This window comes from Prorops nasuta, unplaced genomic scaffold (genome assembly GCF_024137725.1).
Source record: "Prorops nasuta isolate Cenicafe-Biocafe unplaced genomic scaffold, Cenicafe_Pnas_1.2 PNAS00033, whole genome shotgun sequence".
Taxonomy (NCBI): Eukaryota; Metazoa; Arthropoda; class Insecta; order Hymenoptera; family Bethylidae; genus Prorops; species Prorops nasuta.
In genome coordinates, this window is record NW_027116830.1 from 894,124 (window position 1) to 918,625 (window position 24,502).

At 44.3% G+C, this 24,502-nt stretch overlaps 1 protein-coding gene across 3 annotated transcripts in view; it reads right to left on the reverse strand.

Moving 5' to 3' along the window:
* The window catches only part of LOC136783236 (protein O-mannosyl-transferase Tmtc2-like), a 148,237-nt gene that overhangs the window by 55,376 nt on the left and 68,359 nt on the right, over nucleotides 1–24,502 (reverse strand). For 2 of the 3 annotated variants that reach the window (XM_066743203.1, XM_066743204.1), the window contains exons 2-5: nucleotides 7,224–7,464; nucleotides 6,406–6,702; nucleotides 1,813–2,716; nucleotides 461–575 (exon numbers count right to left, since the gene is read on the reverse strand). In XM_066743203.1, the coding sequence (XP_066599300.1) occupies nucleotides 461–575; nucleotides 1,813–2,716; nucleotides 6,406–6,702; nucleotides 7,224–7,464 (1,557 nt within the window). The remainder of the gene's footprint in view (nucleotides 1–460; nucleotides 576–1,812; nucleotides 2,717–6,405; nucleotides 6,703–7,223; nucleotides 7,465–24,502) is intronic. The other variant, XM_066743202.1, reaches the window with a different exon arrangement.

The following is a 24,502-nucleotide window of genomic DNA, read 5'->3' on the forward strand; positions in this document are numbered from 1 at the left end:
GGTCGAGCCGTTAATTGGCAGAATCACGGTTTTAACGCTGCTGCCCCGCAGCATGGGGTGTGGTGAATAAAGGTGCGGGGAGTGGGGGGGGGGGGGGGATTCGGAGAGGATTTATCGTCAGAGAATATTTCTTGGAGGGATGATCGACAGTGGGGAAGGTTTCGCCAGTATTAAATTAACTGAAAGTAACGCGGTACGTTTGGTGAATCCCTCCGTATATATATATATATATATATTTCTCGGTGTGTGCGCGAGATGGGAGAGATAACGTTATTATAATTTCGACCGTATATATAATACGGTAGATATCACACAGTTACGCAGCTCTCAATGCGAATCAATTGCCGTTGGTTCACGCTGCAACTCCGGCAAATCCGGAGCAAAAAAGCTGAGCGATCCGTTTCTCGTCGCCAATGCGTGCAGGACTATAATCGATATAATTTATTCGCGCTGTACTTACAGATTGTAATGCACGTCCGCCATGTTTGGTCGATGTCGAAGCGCCTCCATGAATGCCTCCTCGGCTTCCGCCGAGCGACCCTGCGCACTGAGGACGCTGCCCAAATTTCCGTAAGCTGAAATTCCAAATGAAAACTCGTTAATTGCGATAATTTTCTCTCGAAGATTATCAAACTTCTCTCGCGTCTCTCGCGCGCGCGTTTCTAATTATAATTGGCCCGTTTGCTCGACTTGGCAAAAAAGGATCGATGGGAAATCTCGCTCGAACGCTGATCGTTTTTGCTCGGCTATATACACGAGGCATTCAATCGTAACGTTACGATCGAATCTCGAGTGAAGCATCAGAGGTTTTTCGGCCTCTGTTTTGCTCGATTGAAATACGATTATTCCTTGTCATATATATATATATATATATATATGTAGGTGCGCGCATCCTGTCGGATAATTGTCGCTCGCTCTCACCTGTCTTCTTCCATTTTTATCGCGACGGCACGAGTCAGAGCTTTGGCGACAGGCAGCTCGGTCAGTCTTGGTGATAAAAAGCGACAATATCCATAACGCGGCAAAACGACGAATTTTATTTTTACGACATCGTTTATCTTTAGTCAGCGGTCGTATCTGATTACGGCCGTGGATGAATATAATGCCTTTTATATTATTAACATGCCAGGCCTGTTCTATCGTTATCTTCCGTCTGGCAAGCCTGGCCGGATAATACAATGGCCGTGCGTTATTTTATATCCGAGCGTGACGACAGTGATATTTTCATTTTGCGCTGCGTTGTGGTACCGCGGGGGTGGTTTCGTCGTCGATACCGAGATACCGTGGATTTAAAAGGAGGGAGGGGGGGGGGGGGGGAGGAGCTGGACGGTTAGCTCGAAAAAGGAAAACTCTCTCTCTCTCTCTCTCTCTAAAGTACCAATGTGCCTCGACAAATATGCCAAGAAGCACGGTAAATATCGCCAGGAGCACTGGCTTCTCGTGTAAATACTGCAGCTGCCATGACAAATATACCCAGTCGTACCAGTGTTTTCCTACTTATGGAAATAACTGTAAGGGACGGATAATGGAGAGGAGTAATTTTCGAAAAGAGGCCCTTCCCTCCTCTCCCTCTCCCCCGACTTTCATATCTCATTCAGCGCAGCGTCAGTTTTCGACTCATTTTTCAAGCGGACCCCCCACAATCATATATCATTCCTTCGGGTTTGAGAATATATGCGATATCGTCTGGCAATTGGTCGAGGCGCTAGAATGGAGGATAAATCAAGTGAAAAGCTTGAAAAATCGAGTGAGATAAGAAGAGAGAGAGAGAGAGAGAGAGCGAGCAAAGAGATTAAGAGGGGGGTGAATTACCTTTGGGTGGATTGACGTGCAACGCGGACCTGTAGAGGCTCTCCTCGTCGTGCCAATCGGCGTTTCTCACGAGGGTCTTGACGGACATCAAGCCGATAAGTATGGCAGTTGCCAGTAAGACTGCTCTGCCCCTGGTTCTGGATATTCTCCTGGCTATCCTGTAGCTGGTGGAGATGGCCGTGCCAATGACGAGGCAAGCGCCGACGCTGGGCAGGTAGAGTATCCTCTCGGCGATGACGAAACCGACGTAGAAGAAGAGGTTGCTGGCCGGGAGGAAGGGAAGCACGAGGAAGCCGAGGGAGAGGGACAAGGCGGTGGCTACTTGTTTGCGATTCGTCAAAATCTCATTGTTCAATTGGCTGGCTCTGTTCTGTCGCTTGGCACAGTGGCAGTCGCCGATTGGTCCGTTGTTGTTGTTGTTGGCGACCCTGCAACTGTCCGTGTGGTAAGCGTTGCTGCGTCTGTTCGGGCAAACCGTGCACCTCGACACGGACCACCGTGCTGCCGGAGGATAGAAAACGTGGTGGGACCAGCTGGTCGATTCCCTCCGATTGGCACGCCTCATCTCTTTCACCGCCCACCAACTGGCGCCGGCCAGCGAGGCGTACAGCAAAATCGACTCGATGTTCCTCGAGTCCACGAGGCTGCTGATACGTGGCACCGCGTCCATCGACCAATCGAAGCTCAGCGTGCTCGGGCAGAGCAACATTCTTGCGCTGGCCGCAGGCAGGTACAGGAATGTCAATCCCCGAGTCAAACGAGAAGGATTCCGGGCTGTAGGGTTGTCAGCGCTGGCAAATTCCGGCCTACTTCCGGCGATCCTCAAACGACCCAGAACCAACAGCACCAGACTCCCCGACAGAATGCCGATGCTCCTTCCTCGGTTCCAACCGCAACTGGTCTGCTGAAAAATAGTTTTGTCGAGATATAAGTATAATCGTGATTCTCCGCAAATAATTATCTTTGTGTGGAAATATATATATATATATATATATAGGTGCAACAACAGTGGTGTATATGTATATATTCTCGATGCTTATTGAATTTCAACCAAGAGAAACCGAGACCTCTCTTAATCCCATTGGAACGTTTGCTCCAACTATTTGTCGCCCCATAAAACTGGTTACATTCTGTACTTTTACGAGTGCTCTCAAGATTTTACGCTCTCCATTTTTAATGCCCTCTTCTCGATTCGACTGCAGGAATTATACCCGGCTCCTCCGCCTCCGATATTAGCATTTTATTCAAAAGGGGCGAAGCAAAAAGTCGCCTCTTAAATACGATAAATTCTTTGGTATTTTGACATCGGGGGAAAACAAAGCCATAAAAGCGTGCTCGTATATCAATCAGCCGCGACCTGCTTCGAGTGGTTTCTGTTCTCGAGTTCAAGGGGTGTATATATATGTATATATATACGTGGAGCGGGCTGGCGTTTGGCAGAATATAGGCGTGTGCGAAGCGATAGGAAGAAGAGAGAGAGAGAGAGAGAGCAGACGGCACCGTCTACTTGCATATTTTCTCGCGCAGGGAACAAAGGGCCGGAGGTACTCGGGAGCTTTTCCAGCGAGCGAGCAAGCGAGCCTGACGTTTCCGCTTCCGAACGCGTCGCGTTCGACTGCGCTCGCCGGATCGGCCTTGGAATAAGGTGAACGGGGGTTGATGGGGGTGGTCCGGTGAAGATGATGGCTCCCCGGAAGGGTGCTGCTGGAATAAAAGCTCGAGCAGAGTAGGGCAAGGGGTGGGAGGGAGGGGGGGGGGGGTGGAAGAGGTGGTTGAGGGTGTTGGAAAATGCGAAGGGGACTTGGCAGTCCTCCAGTGCTCGGCAGGAGGGCGACATGCATCACGCGAGGCGTCTGCTGCATCCAGCGCATCCGGCTGCTGCAGGTTACTCTGGAGGAAGATGCTACCCTCTGGAGTAGGGGGTACAACTTCTTGGTCGGGTCTCGAGCTCACCGTGTATCAGCTCCTTGTCTCTGCCAGCAACGACTCGAATGCACAAACTGTACAGCTCCTATACCACCTCGATCCTTTTCCCCTATATATATATATATATATGCGCACACTCGCACACTTCAGCATTTATCGCTACTCACTCGCCTACTTTTTCTTCCGGGTAAAAACAAGAACCTAACCTGCTTCTTCCCTTCAAAGTCACGCGTTCCCAATTCCTATCGAAATAACATAATTTTCTTTCTGCATTTGTGTATATATGTATATAATGTCATTCGGTAGCTGTAAACTTTCCGCGATTGATCGCGGTGAAAACGCTATATATATCACGGTTTATCTATGCTATATTTCACGTGCTTCGAACTTATTAGTGACTCGTTTTAGTATGATAACCGAAACTACTGTTTTTTCCCTCTTATTCTCGAGACTGCGAGTATACTATATATATATATATATATAGGTACGACAGCAATTTTACGAGGAATTCCAATGATGCACGCGCTGTTTACCGCACATACTTAGCTATATGTATGCGTATACGTATATAGCATTGGAGAGAGAAGCGCAGACACACAGACAGGCTCGCTCTTACGCACACGTTAGGTCCCTTGCTTATGCTTCCGTCCTATTTACCCGCTTAAACTTTCAAGCCTGCGAGACTTTGACTTGTTGTCTTCCCAGATACGAGGCGACAAGTTGGCGCGCCGTAACTCGACAATTGGCTTGCGGCAGTCAGTCTAGCGGAATTCCAAGTGCCTCGAGACGAGCGCACGAAAATTTCCACGTTGCCTCGACAAAGAAATTGCTCCGCTTCCTCCAAGTACCAGCTCGATACCAGTTCCGATTACTCGACGGCTCTACTCGCAACTTTTCACAAGCCAGCTTCCTCCATCTTTTTTTTTCCTCGGCTGATAAATTGTCCATGAAAATATATTGTACTACTCGAATGACCGTTTTTCTCGAAAGACCTTGAGAGAGCTTGAAAAAAAGCGACTCTTGCTCCTATGCTATATACACTCGTACACTATACATATATATATATATATATAGGTATACACGGTAGTATCTCTCCAGAAGCTGTGCAAATCAGGGAAGCAATTAGAGGAGGAAGAATTTTCCTTTGATCATCTTGACTGCGCAAAAAACAAATAAGCGTGGAACGATTTGCAAATTACAAGTCAGGATGGTCAAAGGAACCGAAATTTCTGCGAGACGGAGTGGGAGAACGACGCTTAATTTCCTCCAGGGGGGATGAGTCGATAAAATGTCGGTACAGGGATCCGATCTCTTTTTCTGCCGGGCCTCGCGTCCCTCCCTTCGCGTGCACCGACCGACGGACGACCCACGCGATGGAAAAGTTTTCCTTATATCAGGCTCTCCTCGGCATGTTATGAGACATCCCGATAAGTTTCGGAGCCTGGCAAAAGGTAAGCTTGCCATTCCATGGCGAAACTTTGTCCTCCGTCACATTTGCCGGAAGCCTCGAACACCCTCGAACACCCGCCCTAACCTCATCACCAAAGGAAATTCTTCTCTCCAAACTTTTGGCGTCCTAATTTTTTTGGCCACAGGCCCTGTACCTTCGGACCACGAAGATTTACGAGAATCAAGTTTCGTATATATCTCTCTCTCTCTCTCTCTCTCTCTCGGCTGTGTTATATATACGGTTAGGGTCCTCGTTTCCCAGGAGGCAGGCTCGAGCCAGTGAATATGTCGCGAATGACCCAGCCGGCACGTATAAGGTCTGATCAATCCTGATTTCTCGAGTTAACTGGCTGAGATCAGTGGAAAATTAAGTTCTCCACGCGCAAAGTCTTAGGAGAACCGATGGGACCATTAATTCTGCCGGCAACACCGCTGGGTTTTATTTGATTCAGCTGGTGAACCAGAATCGAGGATTCCAGACCGAACTTGCCTCTTCGGCCGTCATCGTAGTTATATTTCGTGCTCCCAGGAGAGATTTACGCGATGTTCTATTTGGCGAATCTCTCTCGTAGCTTCTGATTAGATTTCTCGTCCTAGACATTGAGTGAAACCGTCGAAAGACGAACGAGCATAAATCCCAAGATCCATTAGATCCATCAAAATCTTAAGAGAATCGTATCTCGCCGAAAAACTCTGCTGGTTTCCTCGTCATGCAAACTTTCTCTTTGTTCCTGCAGTTTTACCTTCGACAAATCCCTCGAACCACACCTTGTTTTACTTTGTTAATTCAATATTTAATATATATACACGATACTCCATTGTTCATTGTTACCTCATCAATGTGCTGTTTGTTATTCAACACCATTGTACTATTACTGTGTACTCTGTGGTCTGGCTACTATTATTATAATTATTGTTAAAGGCATGCAGAAAAGGGATCCTTTCCCTCGACGACTCGGTTAGAGACTTTCCACATTCAATTAATATAATAGGGAATATTTGTAGAGAGGGAAGAGGCGGAGACGGCGCAGTTCTCGATTTAAATGTAATTCCATCAAGAAGTGGGGAATCGATATTTGCGAATATATGTATAGGGAGTTCGCACGGTAGGAAACTGGAGTTGAAGGTTCTTAAGGGAAGTTGGATGGTCGTCTTAGGATGTAAGGGGGATTTCCCAGGTGGGGCTTAAGTTAGTGCAAGAAGAGGAGGGGGCCTTACCTTGCGACTGGGCTCACCACGGCATAGTTCCCAGAGAAGGCAGAGAGCTAAGGAGGAAATACCGGTCTCCTTGGCGAGGGTTGCTAGAGCGGAGGAGACTAGCGCCAGCAGAAGCAGAAAGGGCGACCTGCGTTGCTCGCAGTGAGCCGAGTATGCCAGGAAGGCGAGCAAAGTCAAGAAACACGCCAGCAGATCCGCCCTCCCCACTATCCCCGCCACTGCCTCGCTATGAATCGGATGAACCGCAAATAGGAAGCCCGTTATAGCGTGGCCCAAACTGCTCCTCTCTGGTAAAACCTGCGGCAAATCCCAAATACATTTTTCAATATATATAGATATAGATAGCGTCTCGTTAATTCTCCTATATATATAATTATATCCACGTACCGTAATATTGCCAATTAATTGATAAACGAGAAATGTCGGTAAACCGCGTTTCTCTTTGAATTAGCGACACTTATGGAATCCACGGGATCGCTCTTGAAGATCCTCGTGAAAGTTTTAGCGACGCAGCCATTGCTGGTCAAACAAGGCAGTAACTATTTCCGCGTCTCGCTCACCGGCACAAATATGACGCGACTCGGTCATTAACGTAATAATACCACGCAAAATGGCGTCGTAGAATTTTATCCCCGAGCCACATTATGACTCGTGGTTATTTTCACGATCACGAGCACGCGGACTCTACAGGTGTCACTATTATCTTCGTGAGTTTAGAGAGGCGATGAGTCTTTCGCGAAATGAAGGAATTAAGTGGGGAGTTGGGGGATGTGTAGGAGTGGGGGAGGGGGGGGGGGGTAGAAAAATTTTTTACCAACCTTCCTGGCGATTTTCACGACGAGCATCGTGCAAGCTGCGTGCAGCGCGACGTTCACCAAATGATAGCCCCAGGGATCCAAACCACCTAGGATATGATTCATTCGGAACGTGGCCACGCACAGAGGCCTGTAACTCCCGTGCGAACCCCTCTCCCGGAGTGGAGTACCCCAAAAATCGTTCTCCAGCAGCTTGTACCATGACGTACTTGCCAATAGATCAGGATTCGTCAGGATGGCCCTCCTGCAACAACAGAAATCACACTGGTTAACTTCGATCCTTGACTAAAAATCAGTTTACACCACGCACACACCGTTATATATACAATAGTTACACCCCCACATATAGCCTATAAATAAAAATCGAAATTCATCCATCTGGTTAAAATTGTTTATCGATCGCCATAAATAATTATAAAGAGGATGCAATGGCGATGGGAAAAGGCAGTGGAAGGGAGAGTCGGTGAGTTATTTGCTATTTTTCAGGGAGGAAAACTCGGTTAAAAGCACAAGCGTGAAGGTGTGGAAAGAAAATAAGGAGATTCTGGAAATTGTGGGCGATTACTGGGGTAGATAGGAGGGTTTCGGGCCAAGAAGAAGGAGGCAAGCGGGAAACGCAATTAGTTAGGGATCTTTATAGGTGGAGGCACCACCTTCTTTCTTAGTGTGGGTGAACACTAGCAGAAGATCGAGGCTCGTAAAGCGCGTTGGCCTACGAAAACGGTTTGCGATAGGACGACGTTGGTCTTATCAGTCCACCTTAAGTCGACTCGTGGGCCACACTTTATACGGGTTGGCTCGAAATCACCTTACACCGGAACTTCCTTATGAGGAGTAGACCAGCCTGGCACCAGCTGTGCTTTAGCCTGCGTGTGCTTGATTCTCCGTAAACCTATATATATATATATATATATATATATGTATAGTATACAGAACCGCGTGGAAAAACAACTCTTTCTTCCTCCCATTTCCTGCGTTTTCTTTATCGGAAACACACTGTTTGCACCGAGTCCACACTATTCACTGGGAAACCAAGAGCATTGGCCATTTCTCCCCAAGCATGACCACTGCATGACTCTATACCATACATCCACAGCTCTCTTATTTCACAGTTGTACCAACGCTACAATATTCCAAAGCTACTTTACCCTTGTTATCGCGAAATTGTCGTTGGAGCCTCGCTCCTTAACTCTCCGGCGAAACCCGAAGACCAAGAAGGCTTCCCTGGAAGCTTCTACATATATATATATATATATATATGTATATAGAGCACGACCATAACGATTTTCCGCGAATTCCCGCAGGAGCAAAGCGATATCTCTTGTCGTATCGCATTATATTCAATTCCATATTCAACCGTCAATACTATACGTCGCGGAGATACAATTATATTCCATTTGAAATTCTAAACCACTACTCGGCTTCTCCTCCTGCTGCACAAATGCCTCTAATTATGCTCGCTTCGAAGCTCCCATTCTTTTATCGATTTATGCGGCGTTATTGAACAATCCATATAATAAGAAGCTTGAAAAACGTTTGTATATATACATATATATATGTATTGCAGATTTTACGGACAAAAGAGCTGCAAAAATTCGCGTAATTATTCAGCGAGGCCGAAAGCAGGATTTTTTAATATAGAAGCCCGCATTGGCTTGAATCGCGATGTTCGGAATTTGCAGGACTCTCGGCTAAATATTTCACGAATATTCCCTTTTATATTCGCAATTAGCGAGCAGTTAATGCCGGATGAAAACATTTTTGAAAATCTTTTATGACGAGGAAAATCGCGGATCGCGTCGTTCCTCCGGGAGATTGTACCAGATTCAGCTGGAACGAGCGAGAGAGAAGGGCTGCTTTTAACGGTGCTTTTCGATGGTTTCAATCGTAAGGCGGTTATTAGAGAAACTTAACGCAGGCTCCATCAGTTTTATTTCCTGCGGAGTGACCAGCCCGTGCACCGGATGAAAACGAAAAATTACCTTAGCTACGTGTGTATACAACGATTTATACCGGAGAATCCCGTAAATGCTCGACTTTCCAGCCAGCTCGCCTGCCCGATATTCTTTGCAAGGATTTCATCCCGAGGGCGAAGCAGGCATGCAACTCTACGATAATAAGGTTGAAAATTTTGATAAGGTAAATAAGTTGGTGAGAGATCGATCGATCGATATTGGATAATAAGTGAAGCGAGAGCAATTAGCGTGGCTAATTGGAGGTAATATAATGATGGCTGGGTCAATATTGCTACAGAGCCAATGTTATAAGGATATAGAGCTATAGGAGAGTGAAAGGGTCCTGGTGAGATTATATCGATCGGGCCTCTGGGCCGATAAAAATGGATGCCACCGCAAATTATGCGTAACCGCGCGGCCCGAGCAGTACTTTCGGTCGCGAGATGTTCGGTTAGACGCACATTTCCGGCCGATAGATATAATATATATACACACACACACACACAGAATAGAAGCAGAGTCGATCAATATTCATGGGCGTCGCGGAAGGTTTCGAGCTCCGATCGTTTCCGGACAGCGATACTCACGGAGCTTACACACCTGAGCCATTTCCGAGGAAGCGGTCGGCTCCATCCACTAATTTTCCAAACCCCAAAACACGCCGCACGCCCCAATCGGGTCCAGCCACGACGAAACTCGATCGTGCACCTGCAACTCTGGAATTCCCTCGACGACGACGACGCCAGCACCGCTCTCGCTACTTATATATATATATAGCTATCAGGCATCCGCGAGAGTGAGATACCCTCCATCACAGAACTCGCATCGTAAAACCGTCAACGCGTCCTTGTTACGACCTAATGGACCGGTCTCCCGAAATCACCCCCTCGCCAAATTCGATTCCAATTCATTGGATTCCACCAGCAGCTTCAAAGCCACTCGAGTAAACATTCATTTGCTCTTCCGTAAATTCTCAACTTCTCCTCGATCACACTCATCAAGCATTTTTCCAAATTCGACTCTTTCTGTATTAATTCCATCACGTTGGATGCTGCAATAATGATTTGTTTTCGAATTTCTCATGTAGAACGGTGCTATGATATTTCTATGATTTTTTGACAATTCTCAGGCTTCTCGATTATTCATCGAGTATTTTTTTACATTCTGTTACTCTCTCGAAATTACAACGCAATTGGATTGATGGATAAATAATAATTATTTGTTTCTCGAAAATACCGCGCATTACGCGATACTGTGGCTTTCCGATATATTATATAAATATACAAAAATTCATTTATTTTTCAGTAAATTCTCAAATACCTCGATCACTCAACATCCATCAAGTAACTTTCAAGAATCGACTCTCATGGATCAATCCGGAATATTTTTAAATAATTATTTGTTTTTGTCGAATAGCACACAGCGTGATACTGTAATATTCTAGTATATATTAAAACCATAGATTTGCCATTGGGTATAATTTAAAAATCGATTCTTATCGAACAATTGAAAATGCGTTTAAATAATTATTATTCCATCGAATAGCGCACATCGCGATACTGTAATATTCTAGTATATTAAAAATATTAATTTCTCATCGTATATACACGTTCGAAAAGTCATCGATCAGAGCCAAAGAAGCGTATTTGAAGAATCGATTCTTATCGAACGATCGAAGAAGCGTTTAAATAATTACTTGTTTCTCGACTAGAACACGGTGCGACGCTGTGGTATTCCAAGTATTCTCATTTTCGCGCGGCTCGTATGAGAGTGAGAATGGGGAGGAGGAGGGGCGTCAAGTTGCAGTGGGATTTCCATCGCGGCACGATATATTCTCCGAGGCCTTCAATTATTGTCTCGAATTCGCCGGGCCGGCGGCGCATTAACATTTTGTCGCGTGCGAGTTGTAGGCGTTTCTCGCATTCCCCCCTACCCCCTCCCGCTTCGCAATCCTGATACATTCGCACACCACTCCTGTAATATATATCCACTTGCATCGGCGCAAGCTCGCGTGGCATTTCGAGGCTCTCTACAATACGTTGTACACGAGAGAACGCGCGGCCACACAAACACACGCGAATCTATCAAAAAACTGTCTCTGCGAAAGAATAAAAAGCTTCACCCTTATTTCTAGAGACAGAAACATGGAAAAAGTTGGAACGCTGCGCATATTTCCCGACGCTTTTCCACTATTGCAAGAATAAACTCCCTGTGTACGCGCGCGCGCGTGTGTGTGTGTGTGTGTGTGTGGGTAAAAGAAAATTTGCAAAATGTCGAATGGGGTAGAGAGAGAGAGAGAGGAGTGGGGGGTGGTGGGCGACAATTAATCTCCATTCATGGCGATTGCAGCATTCGAAAATCTAGTCGCTCTCTCGTTCAGGAGTTATTTTTCTGAAGCGACGCTATTCGATTTTTTCAACCACTGTCGCATCCTCCAACGGCCTCCGCGACGAGCTACCGAGTGGATTAAAAACGTAGAGCGAATGGCTCGGAAAGCTGAAGCGGTTTCTGGAGTGGTAGGGGGAGGTGGAGGGGGAGGGGGATGGGACGGGGAAGAATGCCAGAAAGATAGAGCGAAAATTACAATCCCGAGCGTTTTCAACGCTTCCAGTCTCCCGCGTTTCATGGATGGTACGATGACGACAGCCTATGCGGTATATCGGGGATGCACGGTATAGGACGTGCACCCACCGACACACGCAAACACGCGCAAAGTCCAAAATGCTCGTATACGCGTAATCGGTACGCGTATCGCTAAGGGCTTCTCACTCCCATCTGCCATTTCCTGCTTTAACTTCATCGCTCTCATAAAACCAGCGAAATGACTTCATTGAGATAATTCCTGAAGCGGGTGGGGCGTGTGCTTTCGGGAAAGGAAAGGTAAAGGGGAAATACTGCAGGGAGAGCCCTGGCTAGATGGCATTAAAACCCCGAGAAAAATTAAAGCTGCATCGTGTTCGAGCCAGCCTGAGCTTTAATGCTCAAGTGCACCGCAGTCGTCGTCCTCGTCCTCGTCCTCGCCGCCCGGAAATTCATTCCTGGACCCAGCTCGTTGCAGTGTCTTTGCGGAGATGCTCTTGGATAAATTAAAAGTCTCTGCTTGCCCGGATAAAAAATGCAGCACAGTCCTCCACAGCACGCTGCCCTCTGCCTATTCTATGTATATATATATATATATATATATATATATGTATATATAGAGGGGATCCCAAAAATCCATTTGCTCTTCAAATTATCGTATCCTTCGATTTTCCGACCGTATTATAAACCTATTACAGATGTGCATTATGTAGGTATACACACACATAATTCCTTATCGTTACATATCTTGAATACCACGTACCCGACTATATTATTCTTTGCCAAGATCTTGTATAGAATAGGATGGAAAAACGAGGAATCTTGCAGTTTTCGCGTAAGCTGGGATGCTTTGGTTTTGCAGTGGTTTTAACTGGAAAAATATATTTTAGATTGGGTGGGGAGTCGGTGGGAAGGGGTAGGGGGGTGAACTCGGAGTATAATAAATGGCACTTGTGAAAAATACAATTCCAAGCCAAGGAGTCGGAGTTAAAGTTAGTTAAAGCGAGGTTCTTTGATACGGAAAGGCAACAAATGGTAGTAAAGCATAATGACGGTAAATTTGTTAGCGGCATTTGTCACGAGAGGGCTCTTCGGGTTGAAATGGCTGAAATTGCACGAGTTAAAAACAATTTGAGGAAAGCGAAGACGAATGGGGGTATATTTTTGCGGTGTCCTTCGAGGGGCTAGCGTGACGGGGCTGCTGACGTTAATGAAGCTGCTCGGGGGCGGATCTCGAGTTTACGGATCTCGAGAGGGTTAAGACTGCAAAAGGGTCCTCCTTGACACTCCAGCCCCTTTAAATCTCTACTCTAGAGTAGTTAAAAGTGTAGCGGTGTATTTTGCGAAATAACATTAGTGTGTGAGAGAGAGAGAGAGAGAGAGAGAGAGAGAGAGAGTCTGCGGAGCTCTCCCTAGCACTCCGCCCCTCTTCTCGTAAACTACACTTTGTTTATCGCAATTAAAGGCCTCTTTTCTTCCCATTTCCCATCTCTCTCCCTCTTTCACTTTATCTAACATTTACTCAGCTCCTCTATCGAAAGCAATATTTCCTCTAATACTCGGTTGATCCGTCCTATTTTTATACAACACCACGAGACTCTGTGCACTTATTCCTGATAAAATACATTTCTTCGTTTCTCCATCTCTTCCAGGAACTTGAAAATTTTTACCATTTAATAATGAAATATCGTTAATCTTGATACTTGCGAATGGAGGAACGGCAAAGTTTTCGTCGCGAGAGAAACGGAATAGCTCGGAAAATATTTTTAGGGGCTCGGGGCATAAAGTGGCTGGCTGGAATTAGAATGGTAACAGGGCCAGCTTCGGCGCAGAAATGAATTAATAAATTACACCGGCAGCGAACGGGGCAGTATCGATTCGGTCTCGATATTAAAATCGACCGATGATTAATCTTCGCGGTCGTCCGGTTTGTTCCGGGCCTGCGAGAGGCAGGAAAAGCCAGTTCGCATCGATTACGTCGCATTCCAGCGTGAGGGGGGAGGGGGGGGGGGGGGAGCAAACGGCACAAGGCACGTCGAATATTCTCTTCAAATATCGCTCGACCCTTCACTTCTCGATGCTCTCTCGCTCCGGCCAAACAAAAAATTCGCAGCATACAGGCTTTTCCTTCCAACGGTGCAGCAGGTATATGTATTTATATATGTGTGTGAAAATTAACTTGGTATTTTTTCACTATACAATGGCAATTTTGTATTTCCCTTAATTTAGCATTAAGCGTATAACGATCGAGTTTAATTTGGAGCAAATGATGCTTGCAGAATGAGTAGCGAGGGTTGATAAAAACTATATACAGCAGTAGAAAACTAGCGCTTTAAGATTTCATTAAGGCTGATAGTAAAAACTGTTATTATAGTCAAATAACCGGAAAATCCAATATGCCGGCGTTAGAAGGAAAAACCTTTTGTAGTAAAATGGAATGTTCAAGCTGAACCGAAGCTATTCGTTAAAACGTACAATCGCACGTGTAGCTATACGATCGTACGGTGTATGTATACGATTTATTCAAAATTTTACATGGAATATAATTTATTTAGCGAAATCATATATGAAAAGACGTAAATTCGCGTTAGAGCATAAGTGGGTCTTAATCGCCGATGGTACTTTGCATTTAATTCCTGCTGTGTTTTAGCGGATCTCGCATTATAATAATATAAAATCGCATAAATTAGTTTGAGTACGAGCTGGCCAATTTGCCGATAATCCGAGCGTTGTTTATTAAGCTTTACAAACGACCGTGAATATTTCGCGAAATTGTGTCAGCAGCTCTCGAAAGTATCAAAGTTTTATTTCACTTCATGGCTGTGAGCGATAATAATAAAGGAGAGTCGGGCTTGCGAGAATCGTGCAAATTCGATAAAAGCAGATCGCGCAGTCACGATAGGGCTCATAACCAGAATGTAACTTCTTACCATTACGCGTAAAGGAAAGGGGAGGGGGAAGGGGGGGGGGATTAAAATCGATTCCAACTCCCAGCCTGTTTTAGCAGCTCCAATTACATGCACTCTTAATAAAATCGTTTCAACAATACATTCCGTGTCTCGACGAATCGTCACGATGCACTTTCCTGACCAATATATATATTCATAATCATATATTTAAATTTGTAAAGCTCGAAAGAAATTTCACCAAATTTGATGCGTCGAATCCATAAATTTTATTATTATACAGTATTGAATTTAATTATTAAATCGTTCAAAGATGGGAATTTTCACGAGAAACGGATAATGGTTCATATATGTGTGTGTGTGTGTGTGTGTGTGTGTGTGTGTGTGTGTGTGATGAGAAGCGATTCATTAGAATCCTCTTTAATCTGGACGCTTCGGGATTGGGGAAGCTAGGTGGGCTCTGCGGTTTTGAAAGTTGCAATTAAAGCTGCAGGGTAAGATCGAGGAGAGTAGCAGCGATTTGGCGTCAGTGGTCGATATCAGAAAATTTCTTGGCCGCTGGATGTTGAGGGGAGCCGCAATCTTGGCAAACTTTACAACTACTTTGGCTATAGGAAAGGCTACTTTCCTTTCACGTCTCATGGCGCGCTGCTTGCATTACGATGGTAACGCAATTTTGCGCGTTTCGCGATAAATAGAATTCGCCCGAACGAACGAACGGGATGGCGGATATAAAATCCCGAAGGAATATCGGCCGGGATTATCATCCATGGCGACGATATTACGAATGACGAGCGCGGTATGATAAAACGCATCGAAGAAAAGCTACAAAATTATGGACGGGCTTAAAGCTCTCACCGTTCGAATAGGGAAAGATCAAGAATGGTCTGAAAATCCATGCAGTTTCATGATCCATATAGTACACTATAATATCTGCATGTGTATGTGCTTGGGGCTGCATGCGCGTGTCTGTGCACTAGGAGAGAACCTACGTACTCCTCTCGCACCCCTGCAGACATTCAAAATGGAGTTTCATGCGGAATATGGTATATAAAATGATTTTATATTCGCCCATGCTAATTCCATCCTCGATCGAATCATTAATTCCTACAAATCCCATCAAGCTGATTAATTACCATGTTTCTCAGACTACGGGGGAATAGTTTAATAAAATTAACCGTTCTTCCATGAAATTCAATTAAATTGACTGATCGAATTAGCCCGAACTCCGGCTAATTGTACGAATCAAAGTATTGCATCGATAGGCTGATTAAATTGCTTTGCAATTGTTATGATTAATCAAACGGTTCACTGAATTCGGCTAATTCAATGAATTAATATTTCTCTAGCAAATATATTTCAACGCTCCAAATAAAATTACTATATCCATTAATTCTGGAGAGTTCCTGGACGGAGGTGGAAGGAACGTTTTCACGCTTGGCGAGCTTCTCCAGTGAAATCAGCAATTAATTATGTTAAAATTCCGTCGTCCTTAAATAACGTCTGCAACAAAGCGAAATAATATCTGGTGGGCTTTTGCCCAGGTGGAATTGGTGGATGAAAAGAGAAATCTGAGGAGGAAGCGGTGAATTTGGGGGTTGAGAGAGAGAGAGAGAGAGAGAGAGAGCTGGTCTGGGCCGAAGCGAGGCAAGGAGGGAATGAGAATCACTGTGCTGCGAGGCCTGGCTGGCTGGCTGGCTCGAGTGGAGCTAACGCATGGATAATAACTGGGGTGGCTGGCTCGTCCATGCAAGTAGAGAAAGGGGCAAGTTCAAGAGTCAAGCGGCTGGAAGCTTCTGGAGAGGGAGGAAGGTGGGGGGTGGAGGTTGGAGGAAGGATAGGAAAAGGAAGAGGGTTGCTACATTATGTTAGGCATTCCCCGAAGATGGTCCTAGGAGCTCTCTCGGCCACCCTCGGCTATCGTCGAGGGAGGGCCGAATAAATACCTGGCTAAATCGCCTGGAAAACTCATTCCATCCCCACGAGCGATTTTACCGGGACCGAACGCCCTGTCATTGACGGCCAAACCGCTGTCAAAAGATACCTCCTTCCCCTTAATCTCGACCGAAACTTTCCTTACCACCAATTCCGATCGGTGACTCGCGCTAAAATTTATTTTCCAATTCGACAAATTGCTCGGAAAATTCTCCACCCCCTCCCCCTCCTCCTCTCTTATTCCTTCCTCTCTTTCAACCACTCGCCTATTAGAGACACTTTGCCCCGAAATTCCAACGATTTTTCTCATGGAAATTCATTTAATATATGTTATATAATATCAATAATATCTCGACGCTCCTGCAAGCTTCTCCGGCAATTCTGTCGCGACCAATGTGCTATATACATGTATTTGTATATATATATATATGTAGGACGAGGTTATTCGACCTTGGCAGCTCACGATCCGTCGAAGAATGAGAGCAGGCTGCCACTCCTCGTCCAATCTATACGAAACTTTTCCTACCACTAACCTCCAACGGTGACTGCGCGAAAAATTTATTCCCTAATGCGGGAAATCGCGCGGAAAAATTTTCCTCCAGCTTTTCGGACAACTTTTGCGATGCGGAGAAATTTCGATCGCGTTCCTGCCAAATCCCTCGTGTTCGCCGGAAGAATAGCTTCGGTGTATAAACAGGTTATTTCTAGACTCACCGGATCATTAGTCAATGTAACTTAATAATGCTTACCGTTACTCTGGCCAATTTCACCTTCCAATCATCCATCAATGACCGATCTAATTTTCAATTATTCACTCTGATCCTTACTGATTGCATCGCGGTTCATAAATTTCACGAATGAACTTTGTGGAAAAATACCGTAATAAGGGAAAAACAAGAAGCGGTCGAACTCGATTAAATTCTCGACAATAAGGGTTGCGATTTCGCAACGGCAAATAAACATGGATGGAGAGTTGGGAATTCGGGACATTGCAGCATTGGGACAATGGTGAATGATAATTGAAGCGTTAATCGTTTAATTCTGCTTAGCAAACTTTTCGTATTATAATGAAAGAAATATATATATTATTTAGGATTCAATTGCAAAGTCTTGCCACTTCAAAGGGACTACGTCAATAAAGCTGCAGTCGGAGTGGACGGGGCGCTTTCGGCATTAAAATGTCCCCAACGACAAATCAAGTATCCTCTCTGCAGCCTGCTTTCGATTGCATGGAAACTGCATAATCTCTCTCTCTCTCTCTCTCTCTCTCTCGGAAAATTCTTGAACAAATATCGAAAGGTATACACGAACTCTATTTTCCTTGCAAAGAAGCCAGCGTATCGCAACGATGCAGGACTTTTTGCATTAAAATCATGATTAATCTTTCTTTGGCGAAAGTTGAACACGATTACGCGTTTTACGATTTCAAAGTAGTAATGCTGGGGATGGGCAAATAATGATAAAAAGGCTCGGAAGACGGGAAACAAGCAAGTTCCATATTTGGCGATGAGAAACTGTAAGGGAAATATGCTGTTTGTAGCGAGATCTTACAATCTTAAATGAACTGCTTTAAAAGAGGCAGGTAAATGGAAAAAGACAGGGGAGGGTATATAGGGATGTATATTTATAAAAGTGGAGCATGAAAATGGTATTGTGCAAGTTCCATTGACATTATCTCTGCTTTTTCATTAAACAAGGAAATGGGATAAAATTCGAGTCAAAAGGGGAGAGGGAGCTTAGAATTTGGATTTATATATTTAATCGAATATAAATAGTATCCATGGCAGAGGAAGGGAAAGAGGTTGGGCGATAATGTTATGTAGAATCTTGGAAAAAGCTGAAAGTTTTGTAGAAGAGGCGACACAGCCGGAGGGGGTGGCAGGCAGGCAGGCAGGAAGGAAGGGAACACACCAGGTCGGAATAGGTTGGGACGGTGATCGATGGAGGTAGCTGGGTTAACTTTTCGGAATCGACCGTTAGGAGATTGACCCCTGTCAGGACTTTCTATTACAGTGCCACTTGGATTCCAAGGGTTACTATATAGGCACACTGAAAAAGTAGCGCTGAAAGCGACTGAACTTGATGGATCCTTCAGATTCGTCACTAGACTCGCATTGCGCGTCCACTGTCAAGATTTCTTTTTTTTTCTTCTCTACTTTATGAGAAAGCTTTTCGTCGAAACCCCATGATTTATCACGACGCGACCTAGGGATTTCCCAAAAATTCCATTACGAAAAGCGACGAATAATCCTTATGCTATATATATATATATATATATATATATTTATTATTATAGTACTTGTGTATATAAATATATAGTATATCAATGGATAAGAGAGCAGGATATTTAATTGGACGGAGATAAAAATCAGAGGGTACAGAAGCAAAGCCGGCAAAGGCGAAGTAACTGAAAATGGGTCGAAGGTTATGGGATCCGGTAGGGGCTTCGCGAAGTCTGATTGACATTGCGCACGATTACATTCCGTTGAAGCGAGGGGGCAGCGCGCAGTTAAGTCGTGCTGGATCCTCCATCCTATATCCCGGCCAACTCCCGGCGAACACAAATAAGATCTTCGTCGAGCTATTCGGTATGCATCACCGGCCGTCGTAACAGCCGCGGACTTTCGTGTACTTTGAAATAACGGAACTTATCCAATCTCCAGGAAACGAGTCCACCCAACCCGATAGCAGAAGTATCGGAAGAAACTATGCGTAAGGAATGCGCAACCAACGGTATACCTTTATCGCGCGAAAATTTCAGCGTTTATTAATATTATAATAATGATAATAACAACAGCAATAATAACGCAATTGAATTTATGAAAAACTTGTGTTTCTCTTTGGATAATCCCGAGAGAGAGAGAGAGAGAGAGAGAGAGCCGGGAGAACGAGCTTTCACATTGCTGCTTGTGTAAAAGTAACTTTGGTGACCTAACAAGTTGCATGAATCTTAATGGGCTGAAGGCTGATGTATTTAATTAATTTAGTATGGAAATTTAAATTTAAGGAGTTGGTTCCGCGAGGCGAAATTCCGCTGGGCAAAATGTTGGCTCGTCGACGCGGTTCGCCGGTTAGCCGCATCGATTAATATTCGACACGCGCGACGTTTATATATGTGGCAGAAAGTCAAGCTGAGTTAACTGCCAGAGTCATACTCCACGGGGAAACTTCGGAAGCTGCATGCTCAAAATAATTCTCAAACTAATAAATTTCCCATAAGACGTAGTACCGGAATATTTCTGGTCTCGCTCGCTATTTAGACAATTTTACGGGTCGTCCGATACCAAATCACGGTTGTGGAGGAAAAGAGAAATTGATCGACTGCGGCGCGATCGATGGAATTTCGTTTCAGAAATAGGCTTAAGTGAGCCATATACAGCAATCTCCACCGATGCCTGTACTAATGTTCGCCGAATTTTAAAACCTTTTCCTAAAGCGGAGCCGTAGCTATTTATCTCGAGTTATCAATTTCAAGATCGGTTATAGATTGGTTATAGATTTTCATTACTAGGGAAGCGTGAAAAATAGCGTTGGAAAGGAATACTTTTAACGACAGGGGTTAGGTGGGTCGATGGTAGAAAAAAATATCCCGTGGTGTCGTTTGTCATAAAATGATGAATCCGAACTTGCCTTATCGATTACGATCGATCGCAGGACACCACTGCTGCTGCAGGTTTAAGCTTTCACGGACGCTAAAACGGTATGGAGGATTTGGCCCGATCGAGCTATATGTATATACATATATATATATATATATATATAGTTTGGCAAAATTAAACGGTTGAGATAATCTATGAACGATCGCAGGGAGGCGGTGGATGACCATGGCTGGTGATTATGAACCGATAGTGTTTACGGGCTGCAGCTTCCTGCACAAATTTCGAGTTACATGATTCGAAAATAGCAGGTGCTATTTACCTGTAAGCCGGATCGAAATATAACAGGGTCGAGGGTATTAAGGGTAAATCATTGTTAATATAGCCAATTGAGACGTGCTTCGCAGGCATTTCGCAGTTTCGTAATAAACTGTTTACAAGCCACTAGCTCCTACATCGTAACATTGCACGGTATGCAATCAACTCCAGATTTTCTCCGAGAAATGTTAACAGGCATCAAATTTCGTACAAGCAGATTCGCCTTCCAACAAATTCCCGACTTGTGTTTACCCAGCATGAACTCTGTGCTACGGCGAAATTAATGCAACAGTTAGTCCTTCCAAGCTTTCAAATTTCAATTTCTAGCAATTACATTACATCGGCCCCTCTGTCTTTGATCAACTTCACCTTAGCCACGTGCTTAATTTCAACGTCGTGCAAAGATCTCGATGTTTCCCCATAACGCTACAGATTCATTTGCTTACCCATAACACGAGTCGAGGCAACTTTATGTATACACTATATGTATGGAGCATTGAAAATATGTTAAAATTATCGAGCCTCGTGGCAGTAGTTTGCCCCTGGCATAAATCAGACAATTAAAGTCACACGAGTACGCGCCGATGCCTTCGCACGTTGCGTCGGATTCGCAAAATATACTATTTTACATATATATATGGCTTATATAGTAGGAAATGTCAATTTCGGAAAACACGTACGATCATTATCGCAACGCTCAAGATGATTATCGATTAGCGAGATTAAAAATAAAATGGAAATTACGATTCGATTTAGCAAACGCTCCAAAAGTAATATATGTATATCAGGAGGGAAAATCAAATTATAAAGCGTTTAAGTGCAATATTAATTGCAGTGCGTTACATCAGCCAGAATGCATATTGCGCGCAAAATGAAATAAAGCGTACTCGTAAAAGAGGGAGCGCGGCAACGTTCCCGAAATTGAAACAAAAATATTTCAATTAATTTTGTAATAAATTCGGCATTTCCGTCGCGAGTCAGTGCGATATTAATAGTATGCAATTAATACAATATAGCTGCGTGCTAGTGTTATTTACGTGACACATATTGTTGAAATATTTATTAATAATCAAAGTTTGTATATATATAGACGCAACGAGATAGAGAGAGAGAGAGATCGACAAAGATTGTCAAAATCTTTGAAGTGTCGCGTTGTCCCACGCTTTACAATAATGCCAAATTCCAGTAAACGGACGATTGTATCGCGCCGGAAGATCTGTTATTTCACCCCCCCTCCCCTCCAGCCCTATAAATCGAATGGATGGGCTTTGTGCACTCGCGCGTATATTTTATTTTACATTGGAAACGGTCGTCAGCATTTCGTTGTGTCGCGCGTATATATATAGGAAAGGCCTCGCGATCCTCCGAAGGATTCTGGCAGGATGCCACGTGGCTAAGCACTCGTGCTCGTCCCGTCCGTAATAAAGGTATCCCCTATTCCCATCTCTCTTCCTTTCATTTTTCTTCGTCACGGTTCACTTAATATCACGCAAACCAGAGCCAGAGCTCATCCTGCCTTTGCTGATACCGAAAGTTCTCCCGTACGACCTTCGAGCACGGTCCATACCTATATATATATATATATGTATATATAGCGTACTATCGGTGTTTCACATAAAATGTTTCATCGACTCGAACCTACATCGAATATTACAGGGGTGAAAAATCGTGGCAATTTCGCGCAGCAAGGGCTTGGATTTTTCTAACGAAGGAAAATCCATATAAAATTCATCGATCAAGGCTGTACACGTAACGCGAACGTGGTTGAAAAGTAAAAGATGGAATGACAGATTTTGGAGGAAAAGAGGGAATTTTTGTTCATCGAGTGACACGTTTCGATATTTCAATTTGTATAGTTGTTGCGTGGAAGGGACAAAAACAACGAGATTTTTCTGCTAAATAATTGAGGCTGTGAGCGGAGGTTCGTTGGTACATATATATATATATATATATATATGCGAGATGCGGTGCAGGGGTTGCAGAGGAAAAGGGACAGGACGTACACGATGATTCGAGGGATTACCAGGAGGGAAATTGGAGAAAAGGTCACCGGTGGAGGGGTGCAGGAGGGTGGGGGATGATAAAGCCGTTGAGGGGAAAACGCGAGAGGAATGGGAGTGCATTTTTAGTAGCCAAATAGCAATATTCGGTGGAAAATGAGCTTTCGGGATTAGGCTAGCTGGGATGCGCCGCAGTTGACCGTTTCCCTTTCTTTCGCGTAGTTTTCTGGCAGTTTGCCACACCATGCTTGGCCCCTTCGAGCAATAAAGGTATATCTCATCCTCCGCGTGACCCAGTGCAGTAGCGTAATACCACGACACATAGAGCCTATATATATATATAGCTTTATACCGGTTCCATCGCACCAGCTCCCACGGAGCGTCTTCGACATCATTCCTAACGTTGTTTCATCCTCTTCGACATATTTCCCGCTCGTCCATTTACGGTCGCAGCCTCGGCTCGCGCAGCAACACACCGTTCGGCTTTCCCTCGTCGATTCGACGTTTTCGATTGGCTTCGTTTCCTATATAATCGATTCGCAGCAAGCGCACCCAACGAATCCTATCATAAATGTTCGAGATTTCTTGCCAACGCCGCGGCGGCCCCGTGAAAGGAGCCTCGCGTGTGCTACCTACATCCTCTCTCGATCGATCCCCATCCTTCTCTCTGCCCGTTTAGATTTCGTCCTCCTACAACCCAATCCTTGGAATTGATCGATTTTTTATTTGCCGAATATCCAACTATGAATAATGCATCCCGATCATCGAGACTTTATTGCACCACGATTAAATTTAATCACGAATTTCCTGCCATCCCCTCTAACCTACCCCGACCCTCCCCTTGCAACCCCGACAAAATCCAGACGTGTGAAAATATCATTTCGATAAATACGGAACGACGACAGCCGAGCCCGTATCTTTTTCACTCGTACCTTGCGGTACCTTGACGAAAATGGCTTATATATTTAGTACGAATGTCTGTCGGACAAATTTTACGATCGAAGAGTCAATGGTCGTGTAATATGTGCCTTGTAGAACTCGATGTGTAGTGTGTATTATCAACTTTGATATTGAAAATGATAGCACGCGTTAAATCCATCGAATTGATGCTTGCATGGATTTACATTATTATTATTGGATTGATCCAAGCTACGAGACTCCACGATGAAGGAGAACGCTGGAACTGAATGAAAAAATTATACAAAAGTTTAGGAAAAAAGTTGCATGCCGTGGATAAAGAATGTGCGGATCAGGCAGGATATATGTATACAAGAGAGTCCTGCAGAGTTCTTGATTAAGCAGGTTCTCGAAAATTAAAAAACAGGAATGTTTCATCGGGTTGGATAGTAAAGTTTAATGGCACTTTGGAATTATAGTATATCGAGCAGTCGTAAAACCAGTGTGTTTTATAAGGATTGATACCCAGGTGTTGCTCTCTAGTTCTTCGATTAAATTTATCCAGCATCTTTTGTAGCAGCCACATCGGCTTTACTACCAAACCTGGATCTCTCATAAAATAAAAATCAAGCACACCCTTAAAGTTCGGCTAAATACGAACTCTTTTTGGCTATTAAAGGACCTTCTCATTGTTACTCGTACATTTGCCAGGTGAGAACTAGATCGTCCCTTGAACATAAAACACCTCGTAAAAAGAGCGAAAAGAGTGCTCTAAACTTGTAATACAGTATCACCCTAATGCACACTACATTAGGTTATAGTATAATATATATATATATATATAGATAGAGAGAGAGAGAGAGAGAGAGAGAGATGCATTGGAACAGATGAACTAAAAAACTTTTGACAAGCCCTTCGTGTAGCTTTGAGCAGATCGGTATTCGTACACCAGAGCAAAGTTTTTGTATGAATACGATTTTATCTTGGAAATTCGACAACAATATTCATAAAGTGGTAGCGAGAGGTGGGATTTTGGAAGAATTGAGTTGCGGAGCAGCAGAGAAAAATAAGCTTTTACAAAAGGCGTGAAAAGGG